Raw genomic sequence first — 16,131 nt, 5'->3', positions numbered from 1 at the left:
TTTGGGTCAGGGAGTGTGACTTTCCAGGCCCAATGAAGAAGTATCCAGTGGAAGTGCCTGAAACAGGCCATACATGCCCTTGACCCAGACAGACCCCAGGCCTTAGGCATAAATCTTCCCATTGATGCAGGCAAGATGAGTAAGGTGGATCTTATCTCTTGCCACATCCTGAACCAGTTTGGACAGACAAGGAACCCAATCCCAGTTTAACAGACTGAGATAACGTTTTATGAACATTCTTTTGCTGCTACCTTTAATGAGAGAGATCTAAGAGGAGCCCCTCCCTGCTGAGGTCTGGTGAGGACCCAGCGGCCCAAATGGAGGCTGATTAACAGGCATCCCAAGCAGTGACTCAAACCATGGGCAATTTCAGAGGAAGCTCATTTTGGTGACTCCACAATTAGAAAATTGTCCCACGTGGCCAGTCGGTCCTGTAGGAAGCAGGACCAGGCACTATATAAAAGTCCCTACCTTGCCGAGCCCTGCAATCCACGTCCTCTGTGGAGTCTTATTGAAGACAGGTAAGTGGAGACATCTGTGCCCTCTCTCCCTCTCGCTTTCTGCTCTGCCTTCAGGAGGCTGTTCTCTTCCTCCACTGGACTATATACTTTCCACTGATTTTTAGTGATTTGCCACGTCCTGAGCCTCTCACTCCATCCTGTGTATTCTGCCTAGTTTCTTGCAGCTGATTTTCAAAAAGATTTGTCAAATAGAGGAGAAGGGAACACCTGTGGTAGAACTGTGGTGTCAGGTAGGATTGGTCTATGGGTACCCAGACAAGAGCTATGAGAATATTCTCATTTAGGAGATGGCTATCAGAGGGAGCTGAAGTAAGGAGAGAAAAGAGAAAAGGATAAAAAAGCAGCAAAGAATCATTAACTCCCAATTTCCCTCTATCAACCCTTAATCTCTCAGTTCCCAGCCTGGTACTGTTAATGCAATTAATTTCAAATCTTGTGCTTGTTTCAGGTTCTGCCATCTACCCTAAGATGTCCTTTAATGAACAGCAGTGCAAACAGCCATGTGTGCCTCCTCCATGTCTTCAAAAGACCCAAGAGCAGTGCCAAGCAAATGCTGAGGATGTGTGCCTCCCCCTGTGCCAAGACCCCTGCCAGGAGAAGTGCCCAGCGCAAGTTCAGGAGGTGTGTCTTCCTCAGTGCCAGGAGTTACAGCAAGAAAGTTGTCCACAGCAAAGTCAAGACCAATGCCCACCTCAGTGTGTGGATCCATGCCAGGAGCTATCTCAGACAAAATGTGTGGAAGTTTGTCCACAGAAAGTCCAGGAGAAGTGCTTACCCCCTGGCAAGGGAAAGTAGCTTCTCATAATGCCATCTGGGGTCAAGAAGAAGGCCAACAGATGAAAACCAAACCCAAGCTCATGCTATGGTAGCCTTCACCTGTAGGTACGTCTGTGTGCACCCTGTTCTTGTCTCCTGGCTTCCTCAGTATTCCAGGACTGGGTCCGTTTTCTCTGAAGACATTTCTCTCTGTATTTCATCAATCTCTGTGAATAAGTAATGTTCTCAGCAGTCTAATAGAAGATTGCCACCGTAGGAATAGTGCAGTTGTGAGGGGGAGACCACAGAAGCCTAGTTCAGCTTCCTTGGGGCACAAACTCACCCAGCCTTGAGTGTGTAACAGACAAGGATGCTTTCATTCATCATTCAGAGTATCAGCCTCTCACTCAAGCCTCAAAAGAAGCTGAATTTTGATGGACCTTGTACGATCACCACCACCACCACCACCATGAATACAGAGAAGAGGTTGGTGGTATTACAGAAATAAAAAACTGAATCATTTAGTCTCTGCATCCTAAAAAGGAACAGCAAATGATTGGACATTGAAATATCAGTTGTGCTTTTAAAAATGAAGAAATTATATATGTAAATGGTTGAATCTAAACACCCAATAAGGACAGATGAGATGGGATGTCTGGGATCCTGGCTGATCTTTGTGCTTGATGTCTGGTCTGCTTTGGGCCCTGTAATTTCACGCACATTCTTTAGAAATGTGATTTGTGTCTATGTGGTGCAGGCTGGTCTGCTCTCCAGCTTCATTGCTTTCTTCTCCCTGGTGAAGGTAAAATACAGAATAAAGTTGATCCCAAGGCTGATGTCTGACTGAATGTGTGCTCTTTCCTCCCCACCTCCCAATCACAGGCCATCCTTGTGATGATTATGTTCCCCCTTTAATGGACAATCTGGAGTAGGAATGAAAAAGAGACCTCACAGGAGCATAGAACAACAATGTTGACAGAAGCTTCCTGACAGAGGATCACCTGGACTTCTCCACCCCCACCCACAACACATCATGGGCTCACCTATGCACACACTTCACACCTAGGAGAATCAGCAGGGCCTGGGATCTGCCCTCAGAACTTTATGTCCAGAATTCTTGCCACTATGAGTTCTTTCCTCTGATACTTGCTTTTGTAGGAAAGGGATCAAATGGGGAAGAGGAGAGTTGTATGGAAGAAGGGGTCTCCAGTGAATCCATGACACCTTATAAATATAGCGTCTTTGTCAAAAGCAAGAATTAAGCATGCTTCTGAGATAAATAGAGTTGAGAATTGAAATTGTCTGCCCCGCCAACCCAGACCTGAGCCATGCATGTCAGCCCAGGTCACCTCCCTGCATCATGCTGCCCAGTTCCTCTTGCTAAAAAGGTCCTGCAGGAGGGGCACCTGGGTGGCTTAGTAGGTTAAGCGTCCAACTTTCGCTTAGGTCATGATCTCGCGGTTCGTGGGTTCGAGCCCCCCATCGGGCTCTGTGCTGACTGCCAGCTCAGAGCCTGGAGCCTGTTTCAGAGTCTGTGACTCCCTCTCTCTCTGACCTTCCCCTGCTCACCGCTGTCTGTCTGTCTGTCTGTCTCTCTCTCTCCTAGAAATAAATAAAACATTAAAAAAAAAAAAAAGGTCCTGCAGGAGCAAGACTTATATGAAAAAACACAGCTGCTTCCTCAATGGTGCCCCAAGGTCTGACTTGGACCCTTATGTCAAGGGCCAGCCTCCTGAGAGCTAAAGGAGCCCCTCACTTACCCTCCTGGGCCCCCTTCTGGATCGGCCCATATGGGCGTGCCCAGTGGAGAGCTGCTTGGCTGACCTGAGGGTGTTGCAGCACTAGTCACCCCAGTCTCTTAATCTTAGAGATTTTCTAAGGCAAGAGATGAGGGGGCAGGGAGTAACTTGGGGGAATATTTCAAACAACAATTCAAAGCCCAGAGGACTGCCTGAGTCTGCAGATGGCATATATGGGCCCTGACCCCTGTGCACATTCTCTGACAGGAATCTTGGAAGCGGGGTTCATGCTTTAGGGAACTAACTGGTCTGGCCTCACAAAGCAAGTAAGTGGTGAAGTCAAGATTCTAACTGGAGTTCCTCTTGACTCCAGAACAGAGCTCTTACTTGCATGAGGAAGTGCCTATGGCACACAGGAAAGATTTCTGGAGCTGTCTGTACATTCACTCATTCATTCATTCATCCACCTACCAAGTGCCAGGTGCTATGCCCGGTGCTGGAGAACAGGCAGGCAGCATCCCTGTGCAGGGCTAGAGAGCTTCTTTCCACAAACCTCACATGCCTAGGGAGTCTCTCCAAAACCTGGATATCCCAAGTCCCTGAACATCTCCAGGTGCCTGAATCACAGTTCTTTTGCCTCCCTGCTTGGTTGGAATAAGTTTTCTCTTCCATTTTCCGACTTTGGAATAAGACTGTGTTTCCCCAGAGCCACAACCTTACAAAGAGGCGCCAGAGAGCCCTTCTAGCAATAGAGCCTCTGACTGGGCTGAGGGAGGTTCATGACCCTTCTTCTCCAGCCTGGCTCAAGACTAAGACATGTCTTTGTTCTCTAGCGCTAAAGGTGTGCACCCATTGGAGTCCAAGATGGGACACTAAGATGCCAAGAGGAAGCATGGAGCTGACAAGTTGAGAGAGCCCAGCAATATCAGAGAAAGGACTGCCCAATGATTATAGGAGAAGCCTCAGTAGATGGTAAGGAGACAAACTTACAGATTGTAGATGAGAGAACAGATGTCAAGGAGCCAGCAAGCCTTCATCAAACTCTGCAGTGAGAACTGCCACACCTTTCTCATGCTCACAGAACTCTGGCCCAGGCCCTATCCACACTGCTACTTTGGGTGCCAGGGCCCTAATAACCTAGGCCTGGGACAGGGGACAGCTAGGACCTACCTCTTTGTGTCTGTGCTGAAGAGAGAGGGACATTACACAGGGGAGTCTGCATTTAGAAGTTCTAGTTGGCAACCACTAAGGAAAAAACAAAATGGAGGCCATAGTTTGAAGACCAAACACCCATAGCCATATAACCGAAATTTACAATTATCCTAATTTCCTCCAAAATGTGGGCTCTGACCATAAATGAATTTGAATTTTCCTCATATCAGCATGACCTTACAGCTTCCTTAGCCAACTGGTTACAAACAAGTAAGTTTATTCAGCAGTGTTCCCCTAAAAGGAATGTAGGTGTCTAGTGGTCAGTCATTACTAGAGATCGATGTACTTCATTGGTCAACTGAGCTGTAACACTCATTTTGTGTGTTTCTTGCCACTTTCAGCTTGGAATCTTCCAGTTTTGTGAATTGTTCTTTTGTTCTTTTCTCTAACTTGATTTGATCTCAGTTTTGACACAGTTAACTGAGTTTGTGACAAGTATGGACCTATGGGCTCCACAAGTCAGGAAGAAATGTGCCAAGAAAACATCAGTGGACATTTACGGAGAACCCACTCTGCACAAGGTTCTGTACCAGGCTCTGGAGACCCTGGTGGGAAGGACCCCTGAGACAGCATAATGGCCCAAAGACTTTCATATTAGAAACTGTTGGAATATATCTAGTCTAGAAAAGAAAATACCTGAGGGAGCAGGAGAGCCATTCTCAATATTTTTAGTGCTTTTATGAGAAAGGAATTCGATTTCTCTGAGGTTCCAAAGGACACAGTAGGGACCAATGGATAGAAGTTATGGGTTTGGTTCAGTTTAAGAGCTTTCTTATGAGTGTTTGTTGGTGACAAGACCTGCCCTTGGATGTGTCACATTCCCATGAACTGGAGGAATGCAACCAGGAAGTGATAGCAAGTGTGAGCACTAAGCCCCCTTCTAACCTGTCTGGCACTAAGACTCATCTAACTCATCTAACTCTCCTGAGCAAAATTGGGACCCAGGGGCAGAGGACCTTAACAAGACAACAAGACTCAGAGGGCCTGACCCTGAGGTCGAGAGACAAAAAATTACTCTGGCTTCTAGAACACCCCTGGGAGGCCCTGGGGACCTGGGGACCCTGGGGACAGTGTGGATAATGGCTTGAGGCTAAAGGAAAGGAGGAGGATATGTAAGTGATGGGAAGTGGCTCCCCCAAATTTAGGTGTTTTGGGGCCCAAACACTTCATCCCTCAGTGGCACTTGATGGTAATTCCTCACTAACTTCCAAATCCAATCTTCTCAGTCCAGGTTTAGAATACCTCTCCCTTTATTCCTTACTTCTTTACCTTCTGGACCTCCTTTCTCTCCTGGGCAAGAGTGGTCCATCTATTCCATGTGTGCATGTGCACCTGACAGCCCATCGTGGCCTCCTTTCCACTTGCGCCTGCCTCTCTCCCTCTTACCCAGAATTCTCCCTCTGCTTCTATCTTTCAGCCCATGGGTTTCAGACTCTCCTCCTCCAGGGAAGCTTCCATGTCAAGGAGCCAGCAGGTGCACCTACACAGGTTCCGAGGGGTCCATTACATCCTTGCAGCTACCTTATATGTAATTACCTATATCTCCTGTCAGCATGAGAGCCCTAGATGACAGCCCTTGACCCTTGCTCTGCTTTTTGCCTGTCTTCGTGGGGCCAACTACACTGGGGTCTTAGGCACTCTCAGAGTCAGCCAACCAGAATGACCTTTGAGGCAGAGATGAAAGACGCTTTTTTTATTGTTGGGGTGACCAACCATCCTGGTTTGCTTGGGACTGAGGGGGTGTCCAGCAAGCAGGACCTTGGGCTGGTCCCAGGAAAACCAAGACAAGTTGGTCACCCTGACTGTGTACCTGTGCGTGTAGAAGATGATGCTTGGGGCTGTGGGAGCATAGAAGGAAAGCAAATGAGAACTCTGGAGGAATTCAAAGCCCAAGGTTGGAATGGGGAGAACTCTCTGGAAAACTGTGTGCCCAGAAGGCTTAGTGCCCACTGCCTGCCCTCTTCCATAGCTCTATTCTCTGTGTGTGTGTGTGTGTGTGTGTGTGTGTGTGTGTGTTGGGTGAGGGACACTAGATCAACAGGCAGGCCCCTAGGTTAGGCTTGTATAGACACAAACTGTCAGGTCCTCAGCCAGGGAGGTAGTAGAGTGAGGGACATCCCTATGCACCCCCCTCTCTCCCCAGTGCCATCATTAACCTCAGGACACCTTGACTAATGGGCAGCAGGTCTGGACTCACCCACTTCTGCTCTTCTTTCTCTCCCATGGACATTGCCTACCACCTAGAGATGGCTGGAAAAAGAGAGAGTGGGCTGGCAGGGCTCCCCATCTTCCCCACTCCCAACCAGCCCGCCTTTAAAAACCCTGGGGACTGTTTTTCTCTTTCCAACAGCACCACCTACTGGCCACAGAGACACTGGGCCTTCCGTGGGCCACACCCAGCTTGGCCATTTGTCAGAGACGGCTACACTTGGGGCTGGCCAGCGCGAGGTTCTGGTGCAGGCAAAAGCAGAGATGTAGCATCTAATAGAGCAGAAGGAAGGCGTAATGTGCAAGATAACGTCTGGAGCGGGGGTAATAGGCATGGTGGTTCAGGAATCAGGCCGCAGCGATTCAAACCTAGACTCATCATTCTGTTCTTTCCTTAAAAAATTACCGAGAGCCTTGTCAGTGTTGGACATTGTTGCAAGCACTGAAGATACAGCAGTGAACTAGATGCACAGAGTTACTGCCTCCCAGAGCCTCTGCGGACAGGAGACAGACAAAAAACCCTTAAGCAAATGCATAAACTTTAAAATGTAAGAAATAAAACAGGATGACAAGACACTCTTCAGTAGGATAGTCTGGAAAAGCATCTCTGATAGGTGACATTGAGTGGAAACATGAAGGACACAGAGAAGCCAGCCATGCGGGGATTAGGGGGTGGGGGCAGATGTAAGCAGAGTGATCATGCAGCTGTAAGAAGACCTGCAGGCAGTGGCCTCTGGAGTCTCTCTGGACACACTACACGATACAGGATGCAGAGTGCAGGAAGACAGGGTTCTGCTGGTAACAGGAATCAAATAGCCCAGCAGTGAAATGGGCTGCTTGTGCAGTAGTGAGTTCCCCATCACCGAAAGTATGTAAGAAGAGACCAAATGACTAGCTAAGGTAAATAGGACGTTTATCGATTAGATTTTTTAAAATCTTGTATCAACACAAAATTGAACAAAGCTTTTCTAAAATTTTAAAGAGAAAGGAAAAGAATTTTATTTGACTTCTAATAAGGATAGCTTTCCAGGAGGTGCCTGAGGTCTGACTCTAGATTTTGGCTCAGGTTGTGATCCCAGGGTGGTGGAATGGAGCCCATGTGGGATACGCACTGGGTGTGGAGCCTGTTTAAGATTCTCTCTATCTCTCTGTCCCTCCCCTGCTCCTTCTCTCTCTCCCTCTCTCTCTCTCTCTCTCTCTGTGTGTGTGTGTGTGTGTGTCTGTTTTTCTCTCTCTCTCTTTCTCTTTCTCTCTAAAACAAAACAAAACAAAAAAAATCACCTACCATATTAATAAAACTATTTTGGAAAGAAAAAGGATAGCTGCTCTGGACACACAGTCTTCTTTCTCAAAGAGTGCTCTGGGGAAGGAACATCTGGTACAAGGTTATATACACATTTTTTACATAGTTACAAATCATTATGACAAGGACATTCCAGAAAGCTATAGACTTTATCTTATGTTTTTAGTATGTGCAAGACTTTGACTTTAATCTGATGGTTAATCAGACTTTAATCTGATGGGAGGGGTTTTTTGCTTTTCTTTATTTTTGGAATGCTCCTTTTTGCTTTTGTTTGTTTGTTTTAGGATGCAGAGTATAATGTGTGCTTGGGGCAGAAATAGAGCCCAAGCTTTGAGGTTTTGCCAAGTCATTTTGACCTTTGTAAATGTTAAGGTATTTCCCTGGGGTCCCCAGGACAGGACCTGCAAAATTTGAAAGTTAAGAATTTCCTGTATCACTTTTAAGTCCCATCTACTCTAGCACTTGAATCATTTACCGGTTGCTCTGAATATAGGGAGAACAGCTTTTTCCAGCCAGTCACTGAAGGCACATCTGTCCCAGAGTCCCAGGAACATGCCACTCAAGGGCAGAAAACTGGGTGTCGTATACAGAACAAGCTTTTGCTCAAACACAGGGGAGCCCCTGCAGAAGATGAGAAGTGGAAGTCTTCATCTCCCTTCTGTTTGCTCCCTGTCCCCTTTCCCTGTCACAGCCCTGGAGACAGGTGAGAACTTCCTCCCCTACAGTGATCCGAGGGAAAAGTAGTCCAAACTATTCAGGGAGATATCCTAGTCTCCCTGAGTCTTGAAACTTTTTATGTTGCACTCCCTGATAATAAAAAATATTTGTGCGTGACCTATAAACATGTGAAGACGGTGTTCAGCCTCACTGTTCATCAGAGAAATACAAATTAAAGCCTCAGTGGGATACCACAACCCACTGGAATGGCTGGAATTAAAACAATGGTTGGTGAGGTTGTGGGAGTGCTGTGCTGTGTTGGGATTCAGAGCTGACGTCTTCAGTACAGAAAGGTGGTTTCGTTAAAGCACAGGGACAGGACTTATGGGCAGAAGGAGCTGCCTGGGACTGTGAGGTTTGGCTGACTATACACTTGGGGGAGGCAAAGGCAAGAGGGGGTTTCCAGAAGGACTTTCTTATGTTCAAGAAGACTCACAGGATCCTGGAGGCCTCATTATCGTCAAGCTAAGGTTGTTTTTCCCCCTAACAAAGCATTAACATTAAGACAGTATGGAGTTTCTGGAGGAATGCTGTAATCTGCCTGTCTTAAGTATTTGTCAACTGGCTACAGGTTACAAGGAAATTTAATTTTATCCTTAATAAAGGCAGATTTCTTTCTGCCTTTGTTCCCCACATCAGGAGTGCAAATTGGTGAAACCACTTTGGAAATCTCTTTGGTGGTGATTACTGAAGCTGAGTTTGTGAGGAGCCAATGATGAAACAGCTCTTCTCCTAGGCACACACTCTGTGCTAAGGGAAAGAATAACCTGGAGTAAACATTGCTAACAGGGGTGTTTCAAATGGAGCCAGGATCACACTGAGGAAGTAGGATTTATGCACATCTGCTCTCAAACTCTCACGATTGTTGCTGAACTCCGCTAAAAGCCAAGGCGTCTGCTGCATGTTAGAATGGACACACATACACTTTCTGCCCAGCACTATCCCTAGTGACCAATCATGCATAGCTTAGTGTAACTGTGTAGAGCAGCACCAATCACATTTTGCTCAAAACAATATAGGTTCTCTCTTTCTCTTTTAAAGCCCTAACCTCCTTCGTCTTTCCAGAGGACACTCAATGTCAGTCCATTCTATGTCTTTCAGACTGCAATCCCCAATACGATAGGAAAAGATACGATAAAATAGGCAGAGAGGGAAAGGTTAAGATGTAAGTTCCCTGGTTGGGGAAAAACACATATTTTTGGAACAGTGCTGGGAACGTCTGACCACAGCAAACTCTCTCGGGCATGAGGTCCCTCTTAAGAATGTAACAGAGCCCTCCTACTCCCCGTCAGGTTCCTCTCAGGAACTTGACAATCAAAATACCTAACTAATATAAGTAGACCATAAAACTTACGCTATACGAAGGACAGAATGACCATAGCCTGACTCCTCACACAATGGAGGGGAGCCAATCAGGAATGGACAAACCAGCACTTAGAGTTATCAAGCCACTAAGGGTAGAACTTGAGGAGGGATGGGAACGGGGGGGAGGAGGGGGGGTGCATTGACCAGAACCTTATTAAACAAAGACCTTTGCCTATAGTTGGGGGTATTCACTTTTTAATGCCCCCTTTCTGCAAAGAGAGCTTTCATACTATTCTCTTTCTAATATTGCACTCTAATAAAGTTTTGCCTGCTGCTCATTTTGTGTCCACCTCTTCATTCTTTGAAATGACAAGGCAACAGATCCCGAGTATTGAGGTAGAAACAAAAATCCTGCAACACTAAGACCCAAATAAAAGTGCACACTTTATTTTGCAGCTTGCAGTTTTGTCTTTTCCTGGTCAATATTCACATATGATCCCTAAAAGTCAGATATTAGAATGGTCACCCTAGTATTATTCATAATAGCCAAATATCAGAAAGTACCCAAGTTGTAATCAATGAGTACACAAATTGTGGTATATTTGAATAGGGAAAGGTTAACAGTAGGCAGGGTCCACCTGGGGCCGTTCTTCAAGGCTCACCAAAGTGGCTGGCTTTGGCCATCGTATTCCTCCGGGTGTCCACCACGCCCCGCCCCCGCAGTCCCTGGCTGTAGATGCCGTGGGAGGCTGTAGCTGCTGGTGCGTTTGGGAACAAAAAGGACAAATGCATTCCAGACCTGCCCATGCTAGCTGCCATGAGTAGAATCTCACGAACTGTTATCCAGTTGTAAGAAGTAAGTAAGACGATTCATTTTCAGAAATACCAAATAAAAACCGTGCTGTCTAGTTAATAGGTTTACAACCTATTGGAAATAGGTACGAACCACCCCCACCCCACAATGGAATCCCAAACCCTTAGACACTTCACTTCCTGGTTCTTCTTCCTCTCTCCATTTTGCAGGCTTTGCAATAAGCATGCACCAAAGAACTAAGGAGGGACTGAAAGTCTGGGTCACCTCAGGAAATGTACACTTGTTCCAATCAGACTATATTTTGCCTTACATGGGCTAGGCAACTCTGGGTAAGGCTGTAACCTCTGTAGTACTCAGCCAATGAGGAACCAGGGGAGGGACTTACGTGCTAGGAGATAAATTGTCTGCTGTAACTGCCCGGAGTGTGCCTGTCCCTCAGACACTTACTCTTGCAAGAACATTGATTAAAGCCTCGCTTTACTGTGCTCTGAGCCTCTGCATAACCTCCTTTGATGGGTCAGTGGGCTTATTTCTCACACAGTTCCTGATAGGTCCCAATAAAAAGTCAGGGGCAAAAATCCTCAGTGGCAACCCAGTAGAGACCCCTCTCACCCTCAAGAGCTTTGTACTTTCCCTCAATAAACTCTATCACTTTGCTAATTCTCTTTTGTCCTCAAGACTCATTCTTTGGATCTGTGAGACAGGGACAGCATCTCTCCTACCCTCCTGTAACATACTCATATAACAGAACAACATTATTAGGGTGGCCAGTGAATTGGGCAGCAAAGAATTGCAAAGAGTAGAGTGACAAGCAGGACAGAGTTTATTCACTCTCCAAGGGAGGAGAGGGGCCAGACATCAAGAGAGATGTAGGCCCCAATCTTCTGTTCTCCTGGGCATTTTAAGGTCCTTTTTTATTTTCTTAAGGATCTGAGAGTGTTGCAGTTGTGCTTGTGGGGTTGTGGGGAGGGTGTCAACACTTGGCCAGATAGAGCAAGAGGTGGCAAGTTTCTCAGAAGGGCTCCATGCAGGGCTTCTCTGGGATGTGAGTTGTGGTCAGGCTAGAGAAGAAAATGTTTTCTTATTGGGGACTATTTTCTAAAAATGTAGGGCCCTATGACCTAGAAAAACAAAGAATTGGGGTCAAGTGCAGACAGCTGTGAGTTTTGCCTGTAAGCTTTCCTGGGGGTAAGGGGAACTTTGAATAGATTCCTTTCAAGCATACAGTGATATACCAGCTGGGCCCCAAGACATTACACTTACTGCCCATCTGCTTGTACTCACTAACCATTGCCTTACGTTTTCCCTTAACCTCTTCTTTCTAGCTTACCTCTTGACTCAGGCAAATGAAAACCAGAAAACACTCCAGGTGATGGTGACTCTCTGACAAGACCTCCTGCTGACCCAAACCACCCAGACCTTTTGAGCTGAACCCTGACTCATGCCTCCACAGATGGACCATGGAGTGACCCCTAGAATGACCTAACATTACCTTTACCTCATTATTATACTAAAATCTCCGTTCCAGGAGAAGCCCCAGCCTCATTTGTGGTAGAGCTCCTCCCTAAGAAATGTGGTAAAAACCTCAGGACAAGGGAAGGCAACCTGGCTATGTGCGTGCCCGAGATTCCTCATGACTCTGTAACATAGACTGCTCATTGAGAATGAATATATGTCTCCCATATATGGGAGACAAAGGTGAAAAATTGTACAATAGGGAACCCTCTCACCCTGCCCCTGCTGCACTTGGGGCTCATCCTTTTGGGACTTAGCCCACTGAGCCTGTGCCAGCATGAATAAAATGACTTCCTTGAAAAAAACCTCGGTGTCCTGACTCTGTATGTGACTCGCCACTACATTTCATGGGGGCTCTCTCCTCAGAAGCAGAGATGATGTTTCACCTTCCTTGTCTCCAGGGGATGAACCTTGGGGCACCAGGAGAGGAGACCTCACCTGGAGGCAGAGGACCACTTAATCCATAGGAGACTATCCCCTCCTGGCACACTGGGGTGAGGGCCCTGGATGCACAAAGGAACTGAGTGAGGTCCAGGAACCAGCTCAGGGATCACTGCCCATCAGACTGGTAAGAACTCAGGTTGTTTTGGTAGACTTGCCCCTAGAAGGCAGAATGTGAACCTGATTACCTCCCACCCCCCAGAGTTGCCTGAGTAGTTCCAAAGGAACAAAATCCTAACTCCAAGGCTCTGGGCACTGGGCAGTGATTTGGAGTCACTATGTGGCTTTGTGTGAATGAGATGGACAGCAGAAAGTTCTGACCTGACCAGTGGGTCGAAGCGGGGTTGAGTCCTGATCCATGGTTCTGTGGTGACCTCATATGGCTTAGGGTGGCTTCAGTCTTCCTCAAGATTCTGATCCAAGTCAGGATTTGATACTGAACCCACCAATGCCAATAGGTGCCTGAAATATATCTGAGAGGAGAACAACTGGAAACAGAGGAAGCAAGTGTGCATTCTCAACAAATTAGTCCCTCCCTTCTCCCCTTTTTCCTCTCTCATGCATGAAAGTTGTCCATTAGGGGGAGAAAATGGGTGGAAAGCAGAGTAAACCAACTCCCCTAGGGTGTATGTAGAGGAATTTCAGGAAAGGATATTCACAAGATAATGTGTGAAATTAACTCCCAGAAAAGGTCCAGACCTTCTGTGAAATTGATTGCCCATCATTTGGGTAGGCTGGCCCTCTGAGGGCTCACTTGATAAGGAACTAATTAGCTGAGTGTTCAGGGTCATTGCGGGGGACCCAGGCCACCCTGACCAATTTCCTTACATTGACTATTGGCAGGACCTGGTCCTATCCTTGCCGCCTTGGCTAAAAGTCTGTATTGAGGAGAACTGTAAACTTATGATGGCTTGTGTCACAGCTTCCTCCAAATACTGGCAAAAAACTGGAAAACCTATGCTGTCGAGAGAGCCGGAGGAAACCCCACTGCGATATGACCCACTATACCCCTCACTACCACCTGTGCCTCCAGCCGTCCCAGCTGCTGAAACTCCACCGGAGCCTGCCCTTAATCCCAAGGTCTTGCCATATCTAGCACCACCGGCCTCTCTGGATGTGACTGGCTCACCCAGACTACCAGTCCCAACCCCATACACCCTTCCTCAGAGGTGATTAGAAAATCAGGCCATCGGAGACAGTCCCTCTCTGCAGCAACACTTGAGATCCCTATAGATTCCACTGAGAGAAACTAAAGGACCCATCTATTAAGATCAGGAAGGTCAGATCCAAGATGGCCGGTGTGTTTTTGTGTACCTACCCTTTACCACTACAGACCTCCTAAATTGGAAACACCATATTCCCTTCTATATGGAGAAGCCCCAGGCTATGATAGAACTAATGGAGTCCATAATTCAAACCCATAAACCTAACTGCCACCAACTCCTCCTGACCCTCTTTGACACGGAGGAGCATCTCCAAATTACCCAGGCGGCCTTAAAATGGTTAGAGGAGAATGCCCCGGCTAGAGCGCTAGACACCCAAGCTTATGCTCTGGCTCACTTCCTGGGGAGGATCCCAAATGGGACCCAAATGACTCAGGTGTAAATGGAGGGCTTGCAAGCACTGAACGGTATCAAGAAGCCCTTCTAAATAGCAGAAGGAAGGGGGGAAAGGCCATAAATATGAATAAAACACCAGAAGTGCTTCAGGGATCCCAGGAAAGCCCAAGCCAGTTCTACGAGTGTCTCTGTGAGACATTTCCTCTCTACAGCCCTTTTGATCCAGAAGTGCCTGTTAACCAGCGGCTTCCATAGGTCAGGCCCAAGGGGACATCTGGCACAAGCTGCAAAAGCTGGAGGGTTTTGCCAGCATGAATGCCAGTGAGTTGCTGGAAGTAGCAACTCAGGTGTTTCTCAACTGTGACCAGGCAGTGGGGAGGGAAGAATGCTGGAAGATGCAGGAAAAGGTGGACTGGTTAACTGCTGCCTTGGTGGAGCCATTGAAACGCCCCCAGAAAGGTGCTTCACAGGGATGAGGCCAGGGCCAAAAGAGGAATGGCAGGGAGGATCGTCTCACTCAGGACCAAAGTTTGGACAGAACCAGTGAGCTCACTGTCATTAAGAGGGCCACTGGAAAAATGAGTGTCCCCTGTGGCTGGGTAATGCTCAGCAAAGCCCCAAACAGAAAGAAAGAGACTGTGTGGTCCAGGGTCAGTACCAACCCACATCATGGCATCGTGGGATTCCCACACATGATTCTGTGGGGCTATCTGCCAGAGGACCATGAGGAGGACTGGGAGAGACCAGGCTTATTTTGTTAGGCTCCCAAGAGCCTATGGTTCGAATGCATGTGGGGAGCCACGTTTGACTTCAAGGAAGATACTGGGACAGAACACTTGGTGGTGACCCAACCCATGGGCCCTCTCACACAGACAAGCAATCACTGGGGGCCACAGGCAGTCGACACACTGTCCCTTCCTGCTACCTTGACAATGCAGTTTAGGTGGCCACAAAGTCATCCAAGAATTCCTGTACCTCCCCAACTGCCCCGTGGCTTTAATGTGTTGGGGCCTGTGGGGGAAGCTGGAGGCCCAGATTACTTTTAACTCCTGTGAACAAGCTGGTCTGACCCTACAGAAGCTGGAAGCAAAAATTATGACTCTCACGATCCCCCAAGGGGAAGAATAGTGCCTTACAGCCTCAGGGAGAAGCCACAACAGGGACCTGAGCTGCCCTTCAAAGTACTGGGGGTGTGAGCTGAGGACAACCCAGCAGGACTGGCCTGGAACATATGTCCAGTAATTGTAGACCTAAAGCCGGGGACAGGGCCTATCCACTAAAAACAATATTTCATCCCTTGTAAGGCACAGATGGGGATACAGAAGCACCTAGAGAGGTTTCTAAAATATAGGCTCCTCCAACCCTGTCCCTTATCTTGGAATATGTCTCTCCTGGCAGTCCACAATCCAGGCACCGATGACTATTGGCAGGTCCTAGACCTGCGCACAGTAAATCAGGCCGCTGTCATCTTGCACCCGGTTGTCCTGAACCCATACACTTTCTTGGGTCTTATCCCTGCTGAAGCTTCCTTCTTCACATGCCTAGACCTCAAGGATGCTTTCTTCTGCAACTGCCTGGCCCCCAGAGTCAACTGATCTTTGCCTTCCAGTGGGAGAATCCTGAAAATAGTGACAAGGGCCAGTTGACATGGATCAGATTGTCTCCGGGGTTCAAAAATTTCTCAACTATTTTCAGCACTGCATTAGCCTCAGACCTAAAAGTCTTCCCAGAAGATCAACATGGTTGTGTCTTGCTTTGGTACATAGATGACTTACTGCTGGCTGGAAGGTCTTGGGAAGATTGCATGAAAAGAACTCAGCAGGTCCTTAACCTCTTTGGGAAACTGGCAATAAGGTGTCAAGGAAAAAGGCCCAAATCTGTCAAAAGAAAGTCAAATACCTTGCCTTTCACCTCTCCCAGGGGCAGTGCCAACCCAGCCCAGAGGGAAAATAGGCTGTTTGTTCCATCCTGGTCCCATCGACCTGACATCAGGTTCAGGAATTTCTTGGGCCGAAGGTTTCTGTAGAATCTGGATACCTAA

The 16,131-nt window shown here is 47.4% G+C and overlaps 1 protein-coding gene across 1 annotated transcript; it reads left to right on the top strand.

The window, feature by feature from the left end:
* Positions 1-317: 317 nt before the first annotated feature.
* Positions 318-2,113, top strand: PRR9 (proline rich 9). Its single transcript, XM_039254934.1, has 2 exons — positions 318-521; positions 970-2,113. Exon 2 carries the CDS (start codon positions 990-992, stop codon positions 1,314-1,316), a length of 327 nt encoding a protein of 108 aa, XP_039110865.1. The 5' UTR covers positions 318-521; positions 970-989; the 3' UTR covers positions 1,317-2,113.
* Positions 2,114-16,131: the final 14,018 nt, after the last annotated feature.

The sequence above is a fragment of the Hyaena hyaena genome, unplaced genomic scaffold (genome assembly GCF_003009895.1).
Source record: "Hyaena hyaena isolate Hyena2069 unplaced genomic scaffold, ASM300989v1 scaffold_505, whole genome shotgun sequence".
NCBI lineage: Eukaryota > Metazoa > Chordata > Mammalia > Carnivora > Hyaenidae > Hyaena > Hyaena hyaena.
This window is presented reverse-complemented; position numbering and strand designations above follow the sequence as displayed.